Consider the following 27,676-nt stretch of genomic DNA (forward strand, 5'->3'; position numbering starts at 1 on the left):
AAACATACGCACTATCGCTTTAAAAGGTCCAAACCACACACAGAGCCCGTGTCAAACACAGCCATCTGTTTAAAGGGAACAGCGTCGTCTCATTAGCCTGTGAAAGAAGACAGGATGACCCGGAGTGTGTGTGGAGCAGCAGAACATGACATCCATCATTGAATCCATCACACTCAGGCTGGGAGGAGCTCAGGAGGAGACTGATGAAGAAAGATGAAAGGACAGCGCATCTGGACACCTCGCAGCAGGACATCCGAGCACTGGACATCGGGCAGCGCATAGCTCATCAAAAATGTCCAGATTTTAGGACTACCTCCATGACTCACATGAAGCCACCTGAACAGCTTGGAAGAGATCGCCAGTTGCTAAATGATACAGGATAGGGATGTTGATGGGGGGGGGGGCTCCAGGTGGGCTCCAGGTGGGCAGGGTGGGTTAACACATGTGCTGCTACTGGGACCCAGATGGGCTTCCCAAATGGACGCCATCAAATCCAGCGCCCGGGGAGCAGAGAGGGTAAAGGGCCTTGCTCAAGGGCCCAACAGTGGCAGCTTGCCAAGCCCGGGAATCGAACCCACAACCCTGTTATCGATAGCCCGGCGCTCTGACCGGTGACCACCACTGCCCCTAACCCCCTTTTAACCCCTCCTGGTCCCATCACTGACTCTAGTGTGCCAACATGGAACCTGTGGACAAAACTAACTGGGCTAACCATACAGGCCATGTTATCTGGGTTACCCATCCGGCAGCTATCTGGGACTCCAGTTTACGGATGGCTACGGCATCACTAATGATCTGATGAACTGGCGATCTACCAACCATGGAGCCACCGATTATCTCAATATCTCACCATCTGGCAGGTCTTGCGGGGTGTGCGGCCACAGCAGGTTTGTGGGCCTCCAAGGCTCACTGATGCTCTCTGAGGCCCCACCTCACAACTTCAACCGGACTTAAAAGAGGATCTGCTGCTGCTAATGTCTTGGTGCCAGATACCACAGAACACCTTTAGAGGTCCTGCAGGGTGTCCGTGCCTTGATGGGTCAGAGCGGTTCAGTACTGTGGTTCAGTACGGATGTGCAGACTCTCCAATTAAAGCAGACATGCTGCAGAGAAACCTGACATTTGCTGTTTCAAAATCCAACGAGCTGCCATATGGCGCTGAAACAACAAAAATGATGCCTCTGATCAATGAATTATGGTATGCGATGTGTGTGTGTGTGTGTGTGTGTGTGTGTGTGTGTGTGTGCAATTAGCAGTAATTTAGTGAGATTTATCACTACTGTCATGTAAAAATCACTCCGGGCTTCAAACAGTCCCTAGTTACCTCCTGAACGTTCAGATGAGTCAGCACTCCTCTGAATTTCCAAGCTGTTCACAGAGTAGGGGGCCATGTATCTGTGACCTCACTGCACTCCCTGCACACACACTCACACTAATGTGACTAATGTTTGTGGACACCCCTTCTAATGAATGCATTCAGGTACTTGAAGATGCACCTATTGCTGCTGGCACAGACAGATGTGCAAATGCACACACACACACACACACACCAGGCTGTGCCAGGCTGACTAATGGCAGGCATGGGTTAGAGGGGTATGAAACCCCCCCAGGAGCAACGGGAGAACTGTGCTCTCTGGAATGATGGATGGTGGTGCTCCATCCAATACTTTACCTGGGATGAGTTGGGGGGAGTTGAGGATGATGAGGTGGGGTGGTGATCATCACCCAACATTCTGACCTCACTAACACTAACACTGAATGCAATCAAATCATCACAGCAATGTTCTGCTGCAAGATCTAGTAGAAAGTCTTCCTCCCTGGACAGTAGAGACAGTTACTCCAACCACAGCGGGATAAGCTCTTTTTTATTCCAGTAGAAACAGTAAATGAGGTGTCCCAATATTTTTGTCCATAGAGTGAATACATAACCAATGCAAAGAACCATTTAAGCATCTAAATAATTTTTTTGAGTTGCCATGGTTCTAGATACCTGGTTCAGGTACCCCTAAACCCTTTGAAGAGCGCACCTAGTGAGAATCAGGTGAGTTGAGGCAGGTCTATTGCTGTAGTGGTCGCACAAACACACACACACACACACACACACACATATATATATATATATACACACACATCACCCACATCCCACTGGGTCTTAAATATATTCATGCAGTCACGAGTGGCTGGCAGGCCCTGAGGGCTGTCAGGCTGGGCATTGCCTCAAGTTCCCCACAACCAGCATTACTTATTCATCCCCGAGCTTCAGCCGCGGGCCAGTGTCAGATTCTTCCTCAGCCGGACACTGTCCAAAACGTCCGGCTTTTAATCAGCTGCTGCTGGTCTCTGATGGACATTATGGGCACCAAAAGCCCTGACTTGGCTGAGCTGATGTCCTCCAACCTATTGATTCACCATCAGTGTTTTTGGTAATTTAAAGTAAATGAAGACAGAAGACACTATAAGGACAAAAGTATTGGGACGCCTGCTCATTTCACCGCATCGTTTCTGTCAAAGTCAAGAGTATGAAAAAGAGTTGATCCAGCTTTTGTTGGAGCAACTGTCTAAACTGTCCAGGGAAGAAAACAGGCTTTCTACTAGATTTTGGAGTGAGCATTGCAGTGAGGATTTGATTGCACTCAGCGACAAAAGCGTTAGTGAGGTCAGGATGTTGGATGATGATGATGATCACCACCCCACCTCATCATCCCAGACTCCCCAACTCAGCCTGAAAGTACTGGATGAAGCACTATCATTCCAGCTAGGGGGTCTGCTGGGGGGGCTTTATAGCCTTCTAGCCCACACCTGGCATTAGACACGGTGTCAGTAGGTTCATTACACAGTGATTACAGCCAAAGGTGGTTCCCCTGTTCCTCTGTGATGGCTCGAAGACTGGCTCAGAACATCTCCAGGTCTTGTGGGGTGTTCCTGAGGTATCTGCGGGAATCTGACTCAGTCAATGGATCGGCACCGTGGATCAGCCTAATTATCCGATACCCACATACCAGAAAAGCTCATTACATCTCATTTAGTCTTATACATGAGTAACCGACCAACAGCAAAAGCTATCAGTTCAAAGTGTGTAAAACTAAATACCCCCCCCCAGGTGTTCAGGTGTGTCAGTCAGACTGGACTGTAAGATATTAAACATTATAGTCTGATTACAGTCTGATTATAGAAGTTGTGGGGCTGTAGTATTTGTATAAATACAAAGAACGGCCCGATCAGAATCAGCTGAGAGTAAGCATTAGAGTACTCGGATCGGATCGGGACTAGATCGAGACATCCCAAGTTCTAAGAACCAGCTTTTTTTGGTCCTAAGAGTTATTCTTTGTCCTGTCCCTTACTACCGGTCCCCGTAGTGATCAGCTGGACACGGTGCAGTTCAGAGGAACATCCTCACCATTTGGAAAAAAAGTTCTGGAAACCACAAAAATGGAGAAACATGGTTCTGATCCGATGAGCCGGTGATGATGCTCCTCTTAACTCCACACTAAAAACCACACGTGAGAATTCACACATCAGAGCACTAGGACTGAGCTCCAGAGCGTCCCGCAGCGAAAGCCCGAGGGAGGGCGAGGTTTACTCACTGTTCTCTGCGGAAGTGTAGCCTCTTCCTGAGAGTGGACACTCGGGGGTGGCAGCCCAGTTTGACCGGCGAGGTGCAGGACAGCCCCCCCAGCGCCCGGCTCTGGACCATGATGCCCTGCTCTCACAGCACTCCTACACTCCACACACTCCGGACACCCGGCACACACTGGAGCTCCTCATCGCTGCACCTGCCTCTATCTCTCTCTCTCTCTCTCTCTCTCTCTCTCTCTGGCTCTCTTTCTTCCTCTCTGCTGGACTCAGCTGACCTACTTCCTGTTCCTGCACCACGTCGTCTCTGCGTTCAGCTCCGCTCCCACCTGCGCTCGGCCCGCTGTCTCCGCTAAGGAGCCCACCAGGGAAACACACTCGCAGGGAGTCAGCAGCTAATTAATGAGCAACACACACACACAAACACAACCCCCCCCCCCCCCCCACACACACAAGCAAGAGAGAGAGAGAGAGAGAGAGAGAGAGAGAGAGAGAGAGAGAATCAGAGGAAAAAAAGAGCAGATACGGAAAAAGAGAAACGAAGAAATTAGTTTTTTAAAAAAAGAAAAGAACAGAAAATAAAATTAAGGAGAAAATAAATAAATAAATAAATAAATACAGTAAGAAAGTAACAGAGAGAAAGAATATATATTGAGAGAAAGAACAGATATGTAGAAGGAGAAAGGACAGACAACGGAAAAATAAATAAATTAAGAAAAGGAACGAACAGAAAAAGTCAGAAAATGAGAAAAAGAACTAAGAAATAAAGAAGGAAAATGACAAAAAAAGGAAAATGGAAAGAAAGAAAAACAAGAATAAAGAAAATAAAGAAAGAAAGAAAACAAGTCAATAAATAAGTAAAGAAAAAAAGAAAGAAAAAAAAAACAACAATAAATAAGAAAAGAAAAAGAAAAAAGAACAAAAAAGTAACAGAACTAAAAAAGAAAACGAAAAAAGAAAGAAAGAAAAGGAAAGAAAAGAATAGAAAGAAAGGAATAAGAAAAAATAGTGAGAACTAAGAAAACTAAAGAAAGAAAGAACAAAAGAAAGAAAGAATAAAAGAACAGATTAAATAGAAAAAAATGAAGGAAAGGGAAAATGAAAGAAGGGCAGAACAGATAAATACAGAAGAAAGGAAAGAAATGAAAGAGAAAAAATAAGGAAGAAAAGACTGAACGGCTGAACGTGAAAGTACAGAAGACCCTGATTAAAGAAAACCAGAGCTATGAACGTCCATCTAGAGAACGAGGCCTGTCACTGCGTCTATTGTTTTGGACAATTTATTGTTCCAGAATGAACTTTGATAAAGAATAACGATGTCATTTTAAGATCATTTTACACCACTGATATCACGGTCATATAAAAGCATAACAATGCAGTTACACCCTTTTACAGAGCTGATGAACGTTTAATTAGTAAGTAAGTAATTACATTTATATTATTATATATATTTAATATTCCTGTGAACTGTGGGAGACAACTATTAGCTGACAGAGCTTCAACCATGTCCTCTCGTCCGAGGGAGAGCAATGTTCACACATACTGTACGATAACCCGAAAGTGACAGGCCATCATCATCATCATCATCATCCTCATCCCACCTCTCTCAGCACTGACCACCCTCACTGTCGCTGCTCTACAACTTTCTCCTGTTTTAATGAGCAGCACAGGAGTCTTCTTACACACCCTGCACTCGGACTGTCCAGCTGTAACACACACCCGTATCACAGCCTGCGAGCGTATGAGCACGCGCTGTAACCGGCCCACCTGGACCAGCCTCTGCAGGAACACCGACCGCAGCTGAAAATCAGTGCAGGGGAACATTTCCACACCGAAAACCTGCTGACGTTAACCTTCACAGCACCTGCTCCTGAGCAACGGATCAGACCAGGACGAGAAGGACAAAGACAACCAACGTCATCCAGACCAGGATCGCTGGATCGGCTTTAACTCCGAGCTGAGGAAGATGGCGACGAACTCAACCCACTCATTAGTAACCCCGGGCCTACTGTGCTCTCTCAGGCTCCGGCTGCTGATGGCTGCTGATGGCCGCAGCAGTCTTTCCTCACATCGTCGCAGTTCCAGTCCCACTGCCCCTAAAGCTCAATGCTGGGGAGCTTTGTACCCCCCTCTAGCTCACGCCTGGCATCAGGCATTGGCATGGTGCCAATGAGTCCTGTTCCACCGGCAGCACTTCTTGACAGTGACTGCACTCAAAGTAGCTGAATGCATTCCTTAGAAGGGGTGTCCACAAACTTTTGGACATGTGCTGTATGTTTATATATCAACACACATAAAGCAATGTTTCCACATGATCTTCATACTGCTTTCACTCCACAGTTAGGAAAACAGGCAGAGCAAGCCTGATCTTCTCCAGGCTCTGATAAAACACTGCCCTCTAGGGGACACTTCAAACAACAGCAGTATAACCATTAGAGGACACCTTGACCTGCAATGCACTGTAGTGCTATTGCACTACATATATGATATGATGGTGGTTACCCATTCGTAGCTCTTAAGGTATTAAGGTTATGGAGTACAAGGGGTTAATATTTGTATATAAATGTCATAAACATCTTACACATCATTAATAAGCAGTTATAGCACAAATTCAAAAAACAGCCTGTCTCTAGTGAGGTCAAGATGTTGGATGATGATCAGCCCCCCCTCTCCCCCCAGCTCATCCCCAACTTAACCCTATAACAGTATGGGATGGAGCACCATCCATCATTCCATTCATTAGAAGGGGTGTCCACAAACATTTGGCCATGTAGTGTATGTAAATGAGTGGCTGCTAAGTGGTTGCTATGGTGCTGCTAGGTTATTGTGTGATTTGGTATCCCAGGTAGTTTGCTAAGTGGTTGTTGTGGTACCCTAGGTGGTTGCATGGTATCCCAGGTGGTTTCTATGGTATTGCTAAGTGGTTGCCCGGTGTTTGCTAGGGTATCCAAGGTGGTTGCTATTGTCTTGCTAAGTGGCTGCTAGGTGGTTTCTTTGGTGTCCATGTTGGTTGATGTGGTGTTGCTAAGTGCTAACATAATTAACCATATTTAATGATCATTTTTAAGCCGTTTATAAAGGCAGCCTTGTTATAAGTGGCACCAGTGGCTGCACACCTCTGTACTGCTGATCCAGGTATATTCCGTCCCAATATCTATTTCTCATGATTACACAGAAAACTGTACCTACCTCTCCTCCCGGATGTTAGGGGTCAGGTAGCGGGTGGTGTCCTCCTCATGGCTGCTCTGTAGGCTACTTTGCTGACTGCTGTAACACAGAGAAGGCCACAGAGAGCAGGAGTCAGAAAGCATCCCCCACCTGCAGCACATCAAGCATCACTTTAGAGAGCTGTCTGTGGAGGAGTCCATGCCTCAAATGCTCACATCTGTTGGGCCTACTCAATAATAGGTGGTATTAATGTTTTGGCTGATCGCTGTAGGAATATCCCTCTTGCAGGCTGATAGAGCACACATTTGAAGCAGATAGACAGCCCACAGTGAGACCATGCCAGGCTTCAGTACAGCTTCCAAACATGGTGGAGGTAGTGTCACACACACTGTTACTGGTCCTGTCACTAAGCTCTCCAAAGTCAACAATAAGAGAAGCAAATAGGGACGTCCCAAACGGGTTATTTTGACTCCCGACTGATTTATGGTATTTATTATCTTCTAATCCTCCCTGACCAATCAGCTCCCAGCTCCTTTACAACACTGCAATCTAATCACTTCCTGTGTGTGTATGTGTGTGTGTGTAGTGGTACACATCCTGAACTGATATCTGTGTAATAACTGGTTAATAGTGGGTGAATGTGATGCTGTAATTGGGTAAAAAGTTTCTATAGCGTATGTGTGTGTGTTAGCATTAGCATTAGCCTTCACTCAGTTCTGAATGGGTTCTTCAGTGCTGGTTTAAGAACTGATAAAGGCGAGCAAGCGGTTCCCGGTTCTCCCGCTGGTAAGACAGAGCGTCTCAGTGAGGGGTCAGATATTATGGTCTGTTTTCAGGTTCCACTGTAAAATAGCTCCACACTGCAGAACCTCAACTCCTTTATTTACCTTTAGAGAACGTTCCGCACTGCTGCTGCTGCAGCCGGCTGGGGATAAGGTCCGTTAATGGTGCCTCGAGGACACCAGATGGCGCTCTGCATAACAATCGGAACTGGACTCGGATTAAAGTTGTCAATACATGTTCCATTAAAACATTGCTGATGTACAAAAACCTCGTATTTGCCAAACTGCAACTTTACAGGAGAGGCAAAAAACCTTCTTAACCTTCAATGGAAGTCAATGTAAAATTATTCTGTCCCAAGTCCTTTTGGAGCGTTTCTATTGGTCCGTTCATCATGGAATTTGGACAGCATGTAAAGATCAACTGCCAGATTCACATTAAGTCAAAAAGGGGAAAATGGTCAACTTGCACATTTGCTTTTCTTTGCACATGAATAAAAAACAGAATTTAAAACACCACCTTTTTTACAAATCATATTTATTTGGACACAATTTTTTGGGTTGAAAAGCTATATATAATTATATATATATAATTACTAGTGTATTGGTATTGGCAGCACCAATACCATGAAGCTTACTAACACCCCACTTAAAAAAAAATTTCATTTAAATTTTTTTTTTTTTTCTCGCGGAATTTGTTATGAAACCAAGCGTTTAAACAACCAGTAAAAGCCAGTCTTAAACAGTTATCACCATTACACAGACATTTAATGGACCTTTCCTTCCTTTCCATGGTTCAGAAAGCAGAAGTTGAGTTTCCGCAGCTTGTTTAAAGTTTAGCTGAGACGTGAACCTGAACGTGAAATTGCTGCAGAAGCTCTTTCTGCTTCTAAACTGGTGTTTTTCACACCTCTGAAATGCACTGAAATTTGCAAACTGTGGACCATGCTTGCTAGCTGAGGCAAAGAAGGAGAACTCCAGAAATTTGGCAAGAGTTCTGTGGGGCTTTGAGCTGATAGGACCCGAAGCCAGACCCCCTCTTGCCAGGTAGAGGTTGAGTATAATTGGACCAGGGGCGGCGGTGGTGGGGTACGAGTTTTCGCCACGAGAAGGAGAGGGGAGACCTTTTTTCATAGCTGTGAAACTTTTCAAATGTGCAGTTCCTCAACCAATAAACGCTGCTATATCTTATTTATAAAGATATAAAAAAATACAACCTATAAAAAGCGTAACTTTATAAATATCAGGATTTATAGCCGTCTGTCGCGTTGTTATCGGCAAATAATTAAAAATCTGGTAATGTATCGGAAAGGGAAAAAAGTGGTATCGGTGCATGCCTAATAACTACACTGCCAGCACTTCCAACATCACACCTTAGCAAGGTCATCTCATGCACTGTACTCCACCTGCCTCCCAGCTCTGGTCTCATTAGTCGTCGTTATTTATGTTCGTTCATAATTCTGTTCAAAATATCGCCAAAAACTATCGGCTTATGAACTGGTTGCCGCTGGTTGCGTTGTTCCTAGGTTAAAACAGTGCAGGGGGGGTTAAAAGGTTAATTGAAGCCAATATCAGGTGTCAAGTGTAAGCGTCTACATTCAGATCCGGACAGTTGGTGGTTCTCAAGTTTGCAAATCATCCTAGATGAAGTCATGAATGTTTTAATATCTGCAACAAATCAAAGCGCCAAAGTGGGACAGCACGTGCTGGCAAAGCCCAGGATGGAATCTGCCTTGCCTTCAACTCAGTGTTGAGACAACGGAACGAAAACGGAACAAAACCAACGTATGGGTTGCGCTCATCCAGGAAAAGGAAGCCATATTTCCCCAAAATACGTGAAACTGTGATGCTAACGGGAAGCTGACCCAGGTGACGAAAATACCACGCACCTTCCATTTACAGCATTTAGCAGACGCTCTTATTCAGAGCGACTTACAAGGTGACTCGTATTACAGAGGTGGGCCAATGTAGTGTTAGGAGTCTCACCCAAGGACTCTTATTGGTGTAGCGCAGCAGCATAGTCACCCAGACCGGGAATCGAACCCCAGTCTACCACATGATGTGGTAGCTCACTGGCCGGTAGTGGTGTTATCTGTTGCGCCACACCAACCACCTTCCAGTGCACCAGGCATTGGCGGGTGGTCTATGTGCTGCTAAGACCTGCTACTGCTGAGACACACTGCTACGCTCCCACAACATCGACCAAGCCTGGCTCCAGCAATAAGGAAAGGCCTCAAACTGCACGCCAGAAATCAGGTCTAAGTCTGATCCTATGGGTTGTTTGTTTTATTTTTAAAACTGTGGACACCCCCTTCGAATGAATGCATTCAGCTACTTTAGGTTGCACCCATTGTACTGCCAATAGAATAGGACTCTCTGGAGCAGATGAACAAACATGAACCTATTGGCACCATGCTGCCTCCTAATGCCAGGCGTGGGTTAGTGGAGGGGTATGAAGCCTCCCAGCATTGAGCTGTGGAGCAGTGGAAGTTGAATGGTGGAATGGTGCTCCACATCTCAATACGTTTGGAATGAGTTGGGGATGATGAGGTGAGGTGGTGATCATCCAAACATCCTAAATCTCACTAACGCTCTTGTTGTTGAATGAAATCAATCAAATCCTCTCAGCAATGCTCCAAAATCTAGTAGAAAGCCTTCCCTGGACAATAGAGACAGCTACTCCAACAAACGCAGGATAAAGACTTTTTTTGAAGCAATGAATGAGCAGGTGTCTCAATACTTTTGTCCAGATTACATTCAAGTGTACACACAACAAAAGAATCAGCAAACCAAATGTCAGAGCTATGCGTCTGCAGACACAGGCATGCCAATGAGGTTGGGATATGGAACTCAGCTTAGAGCTTCTCTGAGGATGAGGGCTGGGAGATGAACAGGGTGCCATCGGCCTGGCCTGACCTGCCCCGTGCTAGTCGCCCGGTCATACAGACCTGCTCTCACTGCTCTGCTCCTTCTTGTCGCCCCCTCGAAGCCACTTGCGCAGGAGGAAACGCTTGCGGCGCGGTGAGGCACTGGGTGTGGAGCAGTTGGACCAGGCAGCATCCTCGTCACTGGATGGCGTGATCTCAATGGAGGGGAGCTGCAGGTACTCTTTGGACCCCGAACGGGCGGGAGAGCCCCCGTCAGCCGCCTCCCTCTCGCTTTGCACATTCTTCATGCGATGCATCTTGAAGCGCTTGCGCCGCAGGGAGGGGCTGGAGGCGGGACTGAGCGAGGGGCTTGGCGATCCGGCTAGATCTCCACTGGTGGTTCCACTCGAGCCGTCCTCCTCCCAGTCTCCGGGAGCCTGGATCTGCAGAGCTGGAAGTTGCAGGGTCTCGGTCATGGTTTTGCTTTCTCTCACGGGCCACAGTGGTCTGGGGTGAAAGCTAGAGTTTGGATCTGGGATAGAGTCCTGGACCTGGGTTTGAAACTTCAGGAGTGTCCATCAACTGCTGGCCAACTTCTAGAAGATCGTAGTGACTAATACAAAAGGAGCAATGGGTTGGAAGGGTTGCATCTACTCACAGAACAGGAGTCTATTCTCTGAGGTCCACTATGGGATCCTGGGCCTGCAGAGTTGGGAGTTGCAGAGTTTTGGCCATAGATGGGAGCCAACGGTGAGCTCAAAGACTAACACAAAAGGGCTGAAAGCTTCGGAAGTGGTCCGAACATCTCCGAACATCAGTGCAGACTGTCCCAAAGCCCAATGTCCTGAGCTTTTTACTGGTTCTCTCACTGGGCTTGGCTGACACAACTTCCCGGACAGGTGGTTCCAGCATGCTGGGCCCTTTCAGATGAGTTGCAGTCCCAAATGGAACTCCAGCCGGGTCCTAGAGGTCAGAGGAAGGTCAAAGGGTGGGCTAGGTATGACATGCCCTCATGCACAACCACATTTGCACATGCTGTCCAACATAAGGACTACACACAGAAGGTTACGCATAACTGACAGTTGAGAAATCTCTCACTCATAGAAAGCTCTCCATCCATTGCTTTGGAGTCTAGACCAGAAGGTCTTTTAGGTACATCGTTCATTTACATGCATGTGAGTTAATTTGGTGGCAGGTCGGCCAAATTCGAGTGAATGAGAGGCTTCGGAGGGGGTGGCGTGTGTTGGTCCGCCCTCACTGGTGTCGGGGAGTGCGTACGTGTTGGGTAAATGATCGGCATCTTGCCCAACTCTATAAGGACGCTCACTTTTCTCCAGAGATCACATTAAAGACGCTTTATTGGACCCTAGTGTAAACACACACTGACCACACACAGTCAAACACCATGGAGCTGGCCCCAGAAACACTGATCGGTCCATCTCTTTTACTGAGACACAGACCAGCCAGTGATAAACTCACCGACTGCCGATCGAGTCTCTAGTACAGAAAGGCTCATACACACACATATCGAGTGCCTACATGCACTAAGTACAGTAGATCACACACACACACACTTGTGCTCACACACTCATGAGGGGTGTAAAAACCACACTGCAAAATGAATCGTGTAGATTGATCGACTCATTGACGTAATAATCGATAGAAAAATAGTCTAATAGCTAATAGGGCGCTGTCACTATGACCAGGGCATCGCTAGTTCCAATCCCAGTCACACTGCTAGCGATTGGCAGCCAGAGGCCTAGTGAGGGGAGAGCACAATTGGCCTTGCCCTCACCAAGGTGGGTAGTGACCCCTTCTCCCCACATCACTCTAGTGCAATGCTGGCTGGGTATTTGCCAGCAGCTGGAGAAAAAAGAGGCGCTGGCTGCATATGTATTGATTGGGCGATTGACTGTACCTCTACTGAGAGCCAATCGGACGTCGGTATCAGCCCCAGAAACACAGATCGGACCATCTTTTTTACTTCTGTCTTTAAATATCTGCGACACAGACCAGCCAGTGATAAACTGACCGACTGCCGATCGAGTCTCTAGTACATAAAGGCTCATACACACACATATCGAGTGGCTACATGCCTGGGAATGGCATAAATACAGTAGATCACACACACACACACACACACTTGTGCTCACACACTGATGAAGGGTGTAAAAACCACACTGCAAAATGAATCGTGTAGATTGATTGACTCATTGACGTAATAATTAATAGAAAAATAGTCTAATAGCTAATAGGGCGCTGTCAGTATGACCAGGGCATCGCTAGTTCCAATCCCAGTCACACTGCTAGCGATTGGCAGCCAGAGGCCTAGTGAGGGGAGAGCACAATTGGCCTTGCCCTCACCAAGGTGGGTAGTGACCCCTTCTCCCCACATCACTCCAGTGCAATGCTGGCTGGGTATTTGCCAGCAGTTCGGGGCTGCATATGTATTGGTTGGGTGATTGACGGTACCTCTACTGAGAGCCAATCGAGTCTGAGTCTGCCGATCGAGTCTCTAGTATATAAAGGCTCATACAATTATAAAGACAGGCACATATGGCGTGGCTACATGCCTGACCTCCATATCATACACTCCACTGCTCCACTGCAGGGGCCTCAGGGGGCTCGTCGCTTGGGTTGCGCTCGCTATTGCTATTGTGTAGCACCACTCCATCCCCACCTGACCTGTACAAACATCGACACAGGAATATTCAAATGTGGAAAACTCGTATGAGACAAGCAGTGTGCCTCACAAACACATACAGCTTAATAAGAACCAAACCACGACTTCCTGTCTGTATGTGTGAAAAGTCTCGCCAGTCCAATATCACATACAACATCTACACCAGTCATCTCTACACTAATGTCCAAAAGTTTGTAGACACCTGCTCACATACAGTGTTCCTTCTGATGGGTCTCAACAGGACGTTAGCCCACCTTCACAGCAGTAACCGCTTCTATATACTGGGTAGGCTTTTTAATAGCTGTTGGAAGATTAGCCTGTGTATAGCATTAGCGAGGTCAGGGACTGATATGTGAGGATTATTGAGCATACAGCCCCTCAAATCAGCTAATGTTGAGGGGCTGTATGACCCTCTAGCCCAAGCTCCGTATTGCGCACAGTGACCCTAGGCTATTAGGGGCTACTTCAGCACGTCCTTGGATTTTACATGGAAAGCTGTAGTAATTAGACGAGTGTCTGAATACTTTTGGACACGTATCTCTATCGAGCAGCTCTCAGGAGCAACGATCAAATCAACCAGGAAGCGAGGAAGTTAACAGTGTCGCACATCACAACTTTCTGTTTCAGTGCTAAAAGGGAACTCTGTTCAATATGTTTCAATATGTGAAATGTGCCGTTGGCGGAGGGATACATGCTGGGTAGTTTGTGGCAAAATAGTACCAAAATTGAAACTTACTTTTTTTTTATTTTGGATTTGCCACAGTTTTCCCATCAGCATTAATACTATTAAATAAATTAAAAAAAGCTCAGAAGCTCAGAAGACACGTTTGGGTTTGGATAGTATATAAAAAGCCAATATTTGCCGTCTGGTTCCATTCATCACCACTGTAAAGAAATCTGCATCTGTCCGTTTCTCCGCCACGAAACACTTTACGTCAAACCACTCCACATGACTCTGTTCACACTTCAACCGGTGATTTTTACAGAAATTTTGAAAACCAGGTGAAATGCCCCTTTAAGTCGACTTCACTGGGCAGCAAACTTGAATGCTTGAAATCTGGAAGTCCAAGTGACCCAGGCTGCATCCGGGCTGTGACAGCAGCCTGCAGCACAGCCTGCAGAGAGCCTTATTAGCTATAATAATAATAATAATAATAATATAGAATATATTTAACGTGTAGAAACAGGGGGTTCAAACACGCCAAAACATTAAGTACACTTAAAAGATTGCAGCAGAATAACCATAACTGAAACGGACAGAATCACAACAGGAAACACTGTTCGAGCGAAAACCCTAAAAGCGAAAGCCCTACCTTTGTCATTTTTATCACATTAATGGAAACCAGCGGCGCTGTCGATTTATATCGACCTGTTAAATCGCTTCAGCTCTTCTTCATCTTTTGGTTCCGTTATGAATTTCGCCATTCCCCTTTCTCTCGGACGAGTCCACTCCGTGTCAGAGGGGGGCGCACCATCGGAGCAGTCGCTAAAAGCGTGTTTCCCAAAAACTTAGACATATTTAAAAAACACAGGGACATTTATTACACACTCTACAGCTAATTCCGTAATGTCCCCGCTGTCCTCTGGTCTAAAACTGCGTCCGTACGCCGTGTTTAGTGCCTGACCCCCCCTCTGAGGCGATGTTTAGCACCGTCCAGAAGTCTCGTGCAGCGCTGCTGAGCTGAGCTCCACGTCAATGAATGAAGTGAACATGGCTAATCGGCGCTGCGTGTAAACACACCAAAACATGCCACAAACTGCGCTGTTTTAGGGACTAGGCACGGATTTAGGACAACGTGTGAAAAGATTACACTAAAATAGAATGGAAATTATAATAATGCTGCGTAAATAAGCTAATTAAGGGATCCTAACGACCACTGTATGCAGATGCTAGCTAGTGCTGGCTAATGCTATCTAACTAACTTATGGTGGGATTTAAATACAAGGCGGAGACCGAGCAGCCATAACATTAGTACCACTCACAGTAAAGGAAAAACACATTGAACATCTTCAGATAATCTACAGTGCCATCTGTCCAGCAGTTCCTCATAATAATGAGTTAAAAGCACGGCCAATCACTGGATCAGAACTGATCCCAGTCCGCAGTGGTCAGTATCTACCAAAAGTGGTCCTGGCATAACAACCAGCGAACCAGTGACAATAATGGTCATTAGCACCCAAAGCTCACTGATGGGATCTAGGACAGCCGCACCTCCCAACCTGGAGGACTTATAGGGCCTGCTGCTAATGCCCATGCCTTGAATGGTCAGATAAGTTATGGTGGCACAAGGGGCCTACTTAATATTAGGCAGGTGGTACTAATGTTATGGCTGATTGGCTGATTGACCAATCGAGCTATCGTCTACATTTAGCATGTCACAAAATCATTCAGCTGTAAGGAAAAGGAAATTCAACCTGCCCTGAGGTTTTCGGACACTCGTACAGGGTTTATTGATCATACTTTGACAGATTAACTGTAAAAATCCACATAAACAAAAGCACAGTAAGCTAAATGCTAATGCAAAGGCTCAAAACAAACTGGACCACACTAGATCTCAGTGCTGTAGGCTAGCAGTTATAATCAGAACTGTGGTCAGTATCCACCAAAAGGTGGTCCTGGTCCACAGTTTCCCCATCAGCATTAATACTATTAAATATAAAGCTCAGAAGACACGTTTGGGTTTGGATAGTATATAAAAAGCCAATATTTGCCGTCTGGTTCCATTCATCACCACTGTAAAGAAATCTGCATCTGTCCGTTTCTCCGCCACGAAACACTTTACGTCAAACCACTCCACATGACTCTGCTCACACTTCAACCGGTGATTTTTACAGAAATTTTGAAAACCAGGTGAAATGCCCCTTTAAGTCGACTTCACTGGGCAGCAAACTTGAATGCTTGAAATCTGGAAGTCCAAGTGACCCAGGCTGCATCCGGGGCTGTGACAGCAGCCTGCAGCACAGCCTGCAGAGAGCCTTATTAGCTATAATAATAATAATATAGAATATATTTAACGTGTAGAAATACGAACGGGGGTTCAACCAGTGAACCAATGACAATAATCGTCATTAGCACCCAAATCTCATTGATGGGACCTATGACAGCCGCGCCTCCCAACTTCTGCTAATGTCCATGCCTTGAATGGTCAGATAACTTATGGTGGCACAAAGGGGCCTGCTTAATGTTAGGCAGGTGGTACTAATGTTATGGCTGATTGGCTGACCACCTGCCTAATATTGTGTAGGTTCCCCTCAATAGGCATGGGCTTCACAAGGCCTCTGAACGTAGGTGTCCTGTGGTGTCTGGCATCAGGATGTTAGCACCTTTGTGTAGGTACTGACCACTTCATACTGGGAAACCTGGAGCTGCTCAGACGCAGTCACCCAGTCGTTGGACTCCAGGGGAAGCTAGTTCCACCACTTCGGTGCAGGACAGAGAAAAGTCTGGACGCTCGTCTTCCGTGGATCTTAAAGGATGGCGGGTCGAGCCAGGCCGTACTTGAAGCTGGAAGGGCTCTCGGTGCGGATCAGGCTTTTGACCATCGCCATCAAGTACTGGTGGAGGGGCTGGCTGGTCCGGTCTCGGCTTTGTAGGCCAGAGTCAGGGGTTTGAGTCTGATGAGCTGGGCAGCAGCTACGGGAAGGAGGAGCTGAACATGGCTGAACTTAGAAACACACCAGAGATGTGTCCAGATACAATCATAAGTCACTCTTAAACGTTAGGCGTCCCGCCGTGACCTCTGTGATTTTATTTCCAGCTCTTGCTCTCTGTAGAAGCTCTCTGTAGAAGCTCTCTGTAGAAGCTCTCTGTAGAAGCTCTCTGTAATGTGGTTCAAAGCCACACCTTTTGGGAGTCTCTTTGCTTGGCTGAGGAAAGCGACTCGACTTTAATTCACTGCAGCAGACGGCAGAGCAGACACTGTTTCCTGCTTTGCTCTGTGCAGAAGAACACGTCCCAGGGGAAGGAAGGCTTGCTCTAAAATAAAAACGTGCACGCTTCAGGCCTTTGACCTTTTCAGCAAAGGAGGTAAAAGCAGGTCACAGATGAGCCATAGTCTGTTCTCTCTGCGCTCGGCTTCCAGCAGCGTTAGGGATGGTAAGACAACTCCATGGATGGTTGAACCAGTGAAAAGTATGGCCTCCATGATAAGACTATAAAGTGCTATGTTCAATTAGGCTGCTGGATATCACGATGGTGATGGAATAGGAGTGGTCCAGCGGAATAAGGCACTGTCACTATGACCAGAGGGTCGCTGGTTCGAATCCTGTCGTGCTGCTTACCATCAACAGCCGGGGCCAGAGAGAGCACAATTGGCCACATTGCTCCAGTGCAGTGCCGGCCGTCACTGGCGGGCGTCTGCTGGCCGATGCATCAGCACCAGGTATACAGTACTTCTCTCCAGGTGAGTTGGTGGGTTGCCTGGTGACGTTGCATCGGCAAGTGTCTCTCACTGGACGTAATCGAGCTATCATCTACATCAAGCAAGTTGAAAAGATTAAAATGAAAATTATAATAATGTTGCGTAAATAAGCTAATTAAGGGATCCTAACGACCACTGTATGCAGATGCTAGCTAGTGCTAGCTAGTGCTAACTAACTTATGGTGGGATTTAAATACAAGGCGGAGACCGAGCAGCCATAACATTAGTACCACTCACAGATGAAGGAAAAACATTGAAAATCTTCAGATAATCTACAGTGCCATCTGTCCAGCAGTTCCTCATAATAATGAGTTAAAAGCACGGCCAATCACTGGATCAGAACTGATCCCAGTCCGCAGTGGTCAGTATCTACCAAAAGTGGTCCTGGCATAACAACCAGTGAACCAGTGACAATAATGGTCATTAGCACCCAAAGCTCACTGATGGGATCTAGGACAGCCGCACCTCCCAACCTGGAGGACTTATAGGGCCTGCTGCTAATGTCCATGCCTTGAATGGTCAGATAAGTTATGGTGGCACAAGGGGCCTACTAAACAAGGTGGTACTAATGTTATGGCTGATTGGCTGATTGACCAATCGAGCTATCGTCTACATTTAGCATGTCACAAAATCATTCAGCTGTAAGGAAAAGGAAATTCAACCTGCCCTGAGGTTTTCGGACACTCGTACAGGGTTTATTGATCATACTTTGACAGATTAACTGTAAAAATCCACATAAACAAAAGCACAGTAAGCTAAATGCTAACGCAAAGGCTCAAAACAAACTGGACCACACTAGATCTCAGTGCTGTAGGCTAGCAGTTATATAGGATAACAGCTACGGCAACAAACAACTAGCTGAGCTAGGGCTAAGCTAATCTGCAACCAAGCTAAGATGTCTGCAAAAGGCTAAGCAAAGGCTAACTGTTATGAGCGGGATAGCGTGTGGTCTGTAGCTAACTGGCCATTCAGTCAGATGGCACAGTTCACTGTGGGGTTGTAGGCTTGGTTACATGGTGGAAAGGGTCAGCTGAGGGATAATGAGGTCACAACCACCACCTTGCCACCCAGCCTATGTCACCTAACACATGCTTACTGACCTCACATTTACCTGCTGTATTCACTAACTTGGCAAACATATCTAAAAACACTACGTCAGGTCGCTCCACCGGAGTGATTTGCTGGTCTTTGCGTTTTAATTTCCTGACTTTTACATTTCACTTCTGCTGCTCAGCTGCTTCAGCTTTCCTCTTTTATTATTTTTTTATTATTTTTTTATTATTTTTCTTTGCTTTTCCAAAACACGCGAATCACAGTTCACCCACTGCTGCACTTCCCGTGCGGCCCTTCATCGCACATGTGTTTCCAGCCCTTCTTGAACCCGCTGCCCGTCCTTTAGCCAAGGTTATATAACTTCCTTACATAAATCTATACACACACTCCTCTTTTGTTGAGCGGATGTGGGCGTAACTCACACTCGGGGCCCCGAGGCTCTAGCGCCCGTATTCTCGGCTCACAAAGAGAGTGTGAAATTTGTCTCAGAAAAGAAATAATTACAGCCACAAATAAGTGAAAATAAATGACAGTCTAATTAAGCTGCGCTACGTTGGACAAAAATGACAAGTCAGCGTTTCTCAAGGGAGAGAGGCTGCTGAAAAGAACATTAGTATCACTGTAGACCCAGCCAGCATGTTCATGTGGGGCTGGATGTGGGCTAGGTGGCTTCCAGGTGGGCATGAGCTCTTTTAGTGGGACCCAGTTGGGCCCCTTGTAGGCCCCATGTGCAATGTACAACCCAAATGGGGCTCATACTTAACCTCTCCTGGTCTCATCACTGACCCTGGTGGCCACCATGGAACCTTAAAACAAAATTTTCTGGCTACCCATACTTTATGTTGGGCTACTGAAATTGTTTAGCTGGTCTACAAGCATGACCAGGCTAGACCTTCATGACCGTGCTGGTTGACCAGTACAACCATGATGGCTAAGCAGCATGACCAGCATGACTGTTGCACGACCCATCCACCAACCCCATTGCCTTCTCCCCATCCCAATCAAAACTATTTAAAACCGTACCATTTAAAGCAGCAGTATGTGAAAATTGGCGTTTTTCGCTCCTGGGCTCCCCCTACAGTTGGATTGGAAAGTGGGATTTGTGCTTTTAGCAACCATAAATGAACACACTTTCACAGGCATTGTAAAAGCTAAGAGATACAGAAATATAGAGTCATATTACAGAATGTTAAACACACACACACACACACACACATATATATATATATATATAAAATTAGAAATATTAGATATATTAATTAGATATATTGAATATATATATATATATATATATATATATATATATATATATATATTGCGATACTGTAAGAAAAGTATATATAATCATAGTAGTGATGGTAAAAATAATGAAAGCAATGATAATATAATAATAATAATAATAATAATAATAATAATAGCAGCAATCAGACGATTAATAGTTAGAGTCCATGTAAACGTCACTGTAGTTGGGTAGAGGGTGGGCAACTAGTCTGAGGCATACAGGAGTAGCTGGCGTGTGGATACACAAGCTAGCTTCCCTCAGTGTCAGGCCGGACTCTGGCAGATCTGACTTTTACAGCTTAACTATAATGAGAGAGCCAGGCGGTAGCACAGACATGAAAGCACCCTGAAAAGACTGGCATACATCCGCTCCACCTGCCACAAACTTTTGCAGGATTGCGTGGAAGTGGTGGGACGAAAGCAACAGCGTCTCAGTTTACTCAGATACTTTGGAAAACGCACTGACATAACTTATTTATCATAATATCACCCTCTTTTAGTAATCAGTGTGCAAGACTGCTACTATCTTTTCTTTTCCAACAGCCTCAGCATTCTCAGTACGAGATGGCAAAAGGACGAGACTCCTCTGAGATTATGTATTTATGCCACAAAGAAGACCACAGATGAAATCAACTCAGTCAACGAAATATGCAAAGCAGCAGTCCTGCCACACTGAGGGCACTCTGATGACATAATGGTAGATATTTTTAAAAATAGGTGGAAGATGCAATATGAGTTTTAGGAATGGCCTGGAGGGATAGATCTGAAGCCTGATCACACAGGCCTGCGGTGTGCTTTTACATAACTCCGTCTCTTTGATTTCCAAGCGCTGGTGAGAGGTTCGCTGAGAGCTGCGATGATTTGTAAGCGTAATGGGATTAGATGACATTTGCTCTGAGACAAAAAGGCTCATCACACAAAATCCAATTTAGAAAACTGTCTGAGGTGGAAATCTTTCCTATTGACTGGCAAAGCCAGAGCAGGCTAAGGGTGTCCTCTCGTCAGTCAAGACTTCTATAGACTATAGACTCCCCTCTTGTTAACGCTGCATTAGAACAAATTATATATATATATATATATATATATATATATATATATATATATATATATAATTTTTATTATTATTATTATTTTATTTTTTCAGTTTGGATGCACTTACAGCTTAATGTTTTTCCCAAAAGCACAATCACATCAGGTAGATTCCTGTAGATTCTTGTGTAAACCAAACATGCTAAACCTAAAGTACATCCATATATCTGCATAGCACAGCGAAAGGTGGATGAGCTATTATCAGTACCACATCTTCAGGTTTTTTTATTTAGGCAAACGTTAGTAGCTTTAAAAACAAACAAAAAAAGCTAACATTAAGAAATGTAGATTACTAGGAAAACTTTAGAGGCTTCAAAAAGCTAACTATAACAGGCTATGTTTAGAAGATTTAACAAGCTAACGGGCTAACTTTAAAAAGCTAACTCTTACAGGCTAACTTTGAATATTTAACAAGCTAACAGGCTAATTCTTAAAACGTTTACTCTTACATCCTAACTTTGAAGATTTAACAAGCTAACTTTAAAATGCTAATTCTTACAAGCTAACTTTGAATATTTAACAAGCTAACAGGCTAATCCTTAAAAAGCTAATTCTTATAGGCTGATTGTGAAGATTTAACAAGCTAACTCTTACAGGTTACGTTTAGAAGATTAACTTTGAAGATTTAACAAGTTAACAGGCTAACCTTAAAAAGCTTACTCTTACAGGCTAACTTTGAATATTTAACAAGCTAACAGGGTAATCCTTAAAAAGCTAACTCTTATAGGCTGATTGTGAATATTTAACAAGCTAACATGCTAACTTTAAAAAAGCTAATTCTTACAGGCTAACTTTGAATATTTAACAAGCTAACAGGCTAACCTTAAAAAGCTAACTCTTACAGGCTAACTATTTCTCTGATAATTCTGGTTAATCTATGTTTAAATGCTACACTTAGGCTTTAAAAAGATTAACATTAAGAAGTAAGGATTGCTAGCTTTATAAAGCAAACTGTAACAGGCTAACTTTATAAGATGGGACAAGCTAACTTTAAAAAGCTACGTCTTACTTGGTTACTTTAGAAGACTGAACAAGCTACCAGGCTAAATTTAGAGGTTTTAACCAGTTATAGGATAACGTTAAGACGCTAACATAACCAGGCAAGCTTTAGAAGCTTTACAAACCTAATAGGCTAATTTAAAAGGATTATGTAAGAAAATAATAACAAGCTAACAGTCGTAGCAACTTTTGATGGCTAACTTCAGATAATTTAACAAGCTAACTTTAAAAAATCTCTTACAGGTTGGCTTTAGAAGCTTTAACAAGCTAACAGGGTAACGTTAGGAAGCTAGCTACCAAAACCAGGCAACGTTTAGGCTTTAACGCTAGGCTAATGTGCACTGTACTTATTATACTTTAGTACACTTATTATTATTAAACAATATACAGTGTAAAACACAGTGTAAAATATGTAAATACTTGTCTTACTAGTACAAAAGTCCATGTTTAAGCTAAAGCTGTATTAAACACTTGCAAAGTCAATCGTTTACATTATGCTGTGTTGGGTATGCTAGGCTACATAGCTAGCTTTAATTTAGCTTTAGCCACTACATAGATTATTTTTGGTAGTTTTACAGTAAGGCTAATAATGGCACAGTTGTAGACGTTTTAAAAAGCTAACAGGCTAACTTAGAAAGGAGTACTTTACAATACTCAACAAGCTAACAGGGTAACGTGAGGGAACTAGCATAACCAGCTAGAGCCCATTTATGCTAGTTTTACAGTAAGGCTAACAGTGGCTCAGTGGCAAAGTACAGTACAGTGGCCATTCAATAAAGACACGGTCAGCTCTGTCTGTATGTAACACTACAGCTAGCTATACTAGCTGTATTACTGTAGAAATGGCATCATGTGATGACCAGTGTGATGACCCCACCCTTCTGATTCATAAAACTCCAACACCGTAGGCAGAAGACCACCGTTACGGCACAGTTTAATGCAAACCTTAGCTGCTGATTATAATTAGTCCTTAAGATATTGTTATAAATCAGGTCAAAGTCGATAGTTTTATAGTTTTATATTTTTATATTTTTCATTGCAGGTGTTGCTTCAACTCTCAGTGCGGGTGCAGGAGGGTCTCCGGCAATGCTGCATTGGCCTCCTGTTCAAAAACCTCACCGAAAGATATTGTCCAGTGGAGAGTTAAGGTGGAAATGGACTTTGATATGACTTGTACGGACATGCTTTAGTGAGTGGAACAGAGATTGCACCAGTTATGTCAAAGTCAACGAGCAGCAACTGGTAATATGAGGTATGGCAGGACGTGGGCGGCCACTGGCGTCATTTTACTGACCTACATGTGTGGCTCTGAGCTTCATCATTTCATTCTGAGCTCCCCCCCCCAGCAATCTGTGCTCTTTGGGGGTAAATTCAGTTCAAGATCAGCACACATAGCGATGTACAGACGATGTTATATATATATATATATATATATATATATATATATATATATATATATATATATATATATATATATATATATTAAATATATTAAATAATATAAAAATAAATATAAATATTTGCAGCAGAGAAATGTACCACATTTAGAAGATTCATAGGTGTGTCCAGTGGAAATCGGTACAGTACATATTAGGGGGGGTGATAGTCTAGTGACCGGAAGGTTGTGGGGTCAAATCCCAGGATTGACTGGGTGCCCACTGGGTGGCCCTGGGCAAGGCCCCCGATTCACAACTGCCACAAGGGGCACTGCTCTGCTTGTACTGCCTTTCTGGGCACAGTTTGACTTCTAAATGACCAATATGTGTGTATATATATATATATATATATATATATATATATATAGTCGGAATGGTGGGGGTCATATATATATATATATATGACTCCCACCATTCCGATACATAAAACTCTAGGCAGAAGACCACCATTATGGCACAGTTTATAGCTGGCTTAATGCAAACCTTAGCTGCTGATCATAGCAGTGTGTCTACAGTCGATGTTTTAGCCCCGAGCGAACACCGATTTACCTCAGAGCTGATGTTTTTCTCGCCAACCTCCAAAACCTGTCAACGATCGGAAAATCAGGGCTAAAAGCGAGTAGTGTGAACTCAGCATTAGATGGACCAGTTGTGTTGGAAGCAGGGGAAACACTACAATGTGCAGGGTGGTGTGTCACGGCCAGTTTTGGGAAACGTGCACATGCACATGATGCTACATCAGCAGAATTAAACCTAACGCTATTCTGAGACTTGAGATTTATTGGCGAGTAGGCTCTATTTGTTACGGAAACACTATCAAACCATCCCTGGCGTTGCTCTCAAAGATGCTAGATGAAGCAAGAAACCCAGAACTGAAGAGGTTTTTAGACCTGACACTGCTCAGAACTTGGTTTCTGCCACAACAGAAGGTTTTAGGCCCCTCCGGCTATTCGTGGAGGTCATTAAACCGCTAAGACCACATCATTCGCCCCCCCATCATATCAAATTAGTCACATTACAAAACTGCAGTGCTTCCAACCGTCCAAGCTTCTGTCTCTCGCCGCTCTAAATGACGGCTCACAAATAACATCTGCAATCAAGAAGCGAGGCCTTCTGTCCCCTGCTGTTACTGTGCTGCTGAGTTGCTTCTGTTCTAGGTTCAGCCTGATGTACCGGAATGCGTTTTAATTAGTAGTCATTTAATTTGCCCTCCGACTGATTCCACTTCTGCGTACCACGAAATAAAATATATTAAATAATATAAAAATAAATATTTGCAGCAGAGAAATGTACCTCATTTAGAAGATTCATAGGTGTGTCCAGTGGAAATCGGTACAGTACATATTAGGGGGGGTGATAGTCTAGTGACCGGAAGGTTGTGGGGTCAAATCCCAGGATTGACTGGGTGCCCACTGGGTGGCCCTGGGCAAGGCCCCCGATTCACAACTGACACAAGGGGCACTGCTCTGCTTGTACTGCCTTTTTGGGCACAGTTTGACTGCTAATTGACCAATATATATATACAGATGTATATATTTGGACTAAAGTATTGGGACACCTGCTCGCTCATTCTTTTTTCAATTGTATTTACCTTGATTTTGGAAGAAAGAATGAGAGTGAGCAGGTGAGCATACTTTAGTCCATATATATAAATGTATATATATATATATATATATATATATATATATATATATATATATACGTGGACTAAAGTATTGGGACACCTGCTCACTCATTCTTTCTTCCAAAATCAAGGTTAATACGATTGGAAATTGAGACACTATGACGAGAATACATACATACACATGAGCCCCCAGTAACAGAGGTACACTATTTGGACATTAGTATTGGGACACCTGCTCAGTGTTTGTTTCTTCCCAAATCAAGGGGATTAAAAAAAATCCATCATTCCAGAGCTCCCACAACTGCCTCAGGGGGCGCTGTTCTGCTTGCACTGGTGTTCTGGTGCACAGTTTAACAGCTAAATGACCAGTTTTTGCTTTAGAAGAAGAAGAAATACCAAAAAGCACGAGGGAATTAAAGCTAAGTATGGGTGAAGAAAGCTTTGGCGTTTCAGTGCGTGTTATGTACTACCACTCACATCAGCAAAGATGACAGGCATTCAGCCGTAGATTGGCCTCAATCCTTTCACTTAAACGTCGGCTTCTAAAGGCACTGTCACATTTACATTTACATTTACATTTACGGCATTTAGCAGACGCTCTTATCCAGAGCGACTTACAAACTGCCTGGCTATTTACCCAAGAAAAACCTTAGCTAGTTAGAATAGACTAATAATACAAAAGATACCTCTAAGCTTAGACATTGCTAAACACAATACAATAAGGCGACCATAGAACTATTCGTCCAAGTACTCCCTGAAGAGGAGGGTCTTCAGTCTGCGTTTGAAGACAGCGAGCGACTCGGCCGTTTGGACACCCAGGGGAAGTTCGTTCCACCACTTTGGTGCCAGGACAGAAAAAAGCCTGGGCGCTTGTCTTCCGCGGATTTTGAGGGATGGCGGGTCGAGCCGAGCCGTACTTGAAGCTCGAAGGGCTCTTGGTGCGGAGAACTACGCACCAAGAGTCACTACGCACATAGAGTAATTGCCTTTCTATACAGGACCCTACTGTATATTATCAGCTTTCACTGTTAGTGTGTGTCCATCTGCCTGTCAGACGTGTTCTGCCAACATGAGCTCTCCCTTGGACGTAGTAGTAAAGTCTTGGCCAGCTTCTTCTAGCCACACAAGCTGGACAGCAAGGCCAACAGTGTTGTGTCTGCTTCAACCCAATCCACTAAAATCAAGGTAAATACCTTTGGAAACTGAGATACTACTGATGAGAATACACTAAAGCCCCCAGGAACAGAGGGACACTATATTGACATAAGTATTGGGACACCTGCTCGTTCGTTGCTTCTTCCGAAATCAAGGGCATTAAAAATGAGCTAATCATCGACAGGATGTTGGAAGATGATCACCGCCCAGGACCAGTGTGCCTGCAGCAATGGGTGCAACTTAAATTAGCTATGTGCATTCATTAGAAGGGGTGTCCACAAATATTTGGACATATGGTGAAAATATGTGAGTGTATAGGACCCCTAAATTGGCTTCATAGCATCAAGTGAAGGTTCTCTAGATCTTTTAGAGGCTCAAGAAAGAACCATAAAGTTGTTCTTCCATGGCATCCCTCAAAGAACCATTTGAGGAACCTTTATTTTCAGGAGTCTATTTGGAAAAAATTGTGCCAGAGGGTTTAAAGAGTTCAGGCTGGTGTTCCACTACTGTGCTGCTGTACTAGCTCATCTAGTCATGTGTGCACTTGACTCCAGAAGTCATCAAACTGCACTGAATGTAAGAGAAGTCTAAGATCTGGGAATCAATTGCCAAAAAATCACCTGAATCACGATGAGGTCGGAGGGTTTACAGCTTTGAATGAGGCGAAGTCAAAAGTGCAGCGAGCCGTTCTGCAAGCTGCGTGATTGACAGGGTGAAGACGAGCAGAACACCTGCCGCCTTTCCGTGTGGAGGCTGCAGAAGGCCTGACCTGTCAGGACCTGTGTTTCGTCTCAAATCCTTTCATTTCAGGAGATGTTCTGCTGTTGCTCTTCCTAAGCCGACAAAGCTCCCTGCTGTAGACCGCTGTGATGGCGTCTCTGAACAGATATGCTCAAAGTTACGGAGAGAAGAGAACAACGGCAACCGCAGACTAATTCCTCCACTAAGAACGCACAACTAACCCAAAATAAGGTTCTGGAGCAATAATGAGGTCTGTTTCAACTCTCTAAAGAGGGCTGGTGAGGAGCAAAAGGGATTAATCGAAACTGGGTCAATGAAGCTGTTTGACACAATGCAGCTGCTGGAGGGGAAACATCCCCACATCCTGTCAGATGAGGATCTGCTAATGACAATTGTCCTTCTTCTCCTTCAATGTGTCCTTTTACAAAGGTTTTATAAGAGGGATCATATTAAGCTCTTTTTATTTTCCTACATAGAGTCCAATCAAATACTGTGGTTGCCATGACAATGTGACACCATCCATATATACAGTCACTGGCCAGTTTATCGGAAACCCCCACCTTTGCGCGTCCACTCCCTGGCCACGTTATTGGAAACACCTACCTTGTGCATCCTTCTCACTGGCCACTTTATTAGACACACCTACCATGTTCTTCCACTCACTGGCCACTTTACTGGAAACACCTACTCCCTTGCACTTCCACTCACTGGCCACTTTATTAGAAACTTCTACCATGTACTTCCACTCACTGGCCACTTTATTAGAAACCCCTACCGTGTACTTCCATTCACTGGCCAGTTTGTTGG

At 44.5% G+C, this 27,676-nt stretch overlaps 1 protein-coding gene across 6 annotated transcripts in view; it reads right to left on the minus strand.

Annotated features, from left to right (window-relative positions):
- Positions 1-27,676, minus strand: part of gramd1ba (GRAM domain containing 1Ba) — an 86,935-nt gene that overhangs the window by 56,316 nt on the left and 2,943 nt on the right. For 5 of the 6 annotated variants that reach the window (XM_072658109.1, XM_072658105.1, XM_072658107.1 and 2 more), the window contains exons 2-3: positions 10,469-11,350; positions 6,763-6,840 (exon numbers count right to left, since the gene is read on the minus strand). In XM_072658109.1, the coding sequence (XP_072514210.1) occupies positions 6,763-6,840; positions 10,469-10,863 (473 nt within the window). In that variant the 5' untranslated portion in view covers positions 10,864-11,350. The remainder of the gene's footprint in view (positions 1-6,762; positions 6,841-10,468; positions 11,351-27,676) is intronic. The other variant, XM_072658114.1, reaches the window with a different exon arrangement.

This window comes from Salminus brasiliensis, chromosome 16 (assembly GCF_030463535.1).
Source record: "Salminus brasiliensis chromosome 16, fSalBra1.hap2, whole genome shotgun sequence".
In the NCBI taxonomy this organism is placed as follows: Eukaryota; Metazoa; Chordata; class Actinopteri; order Characiformes; family Bryconidae; genus Salminus; species Salminus brasiliensis.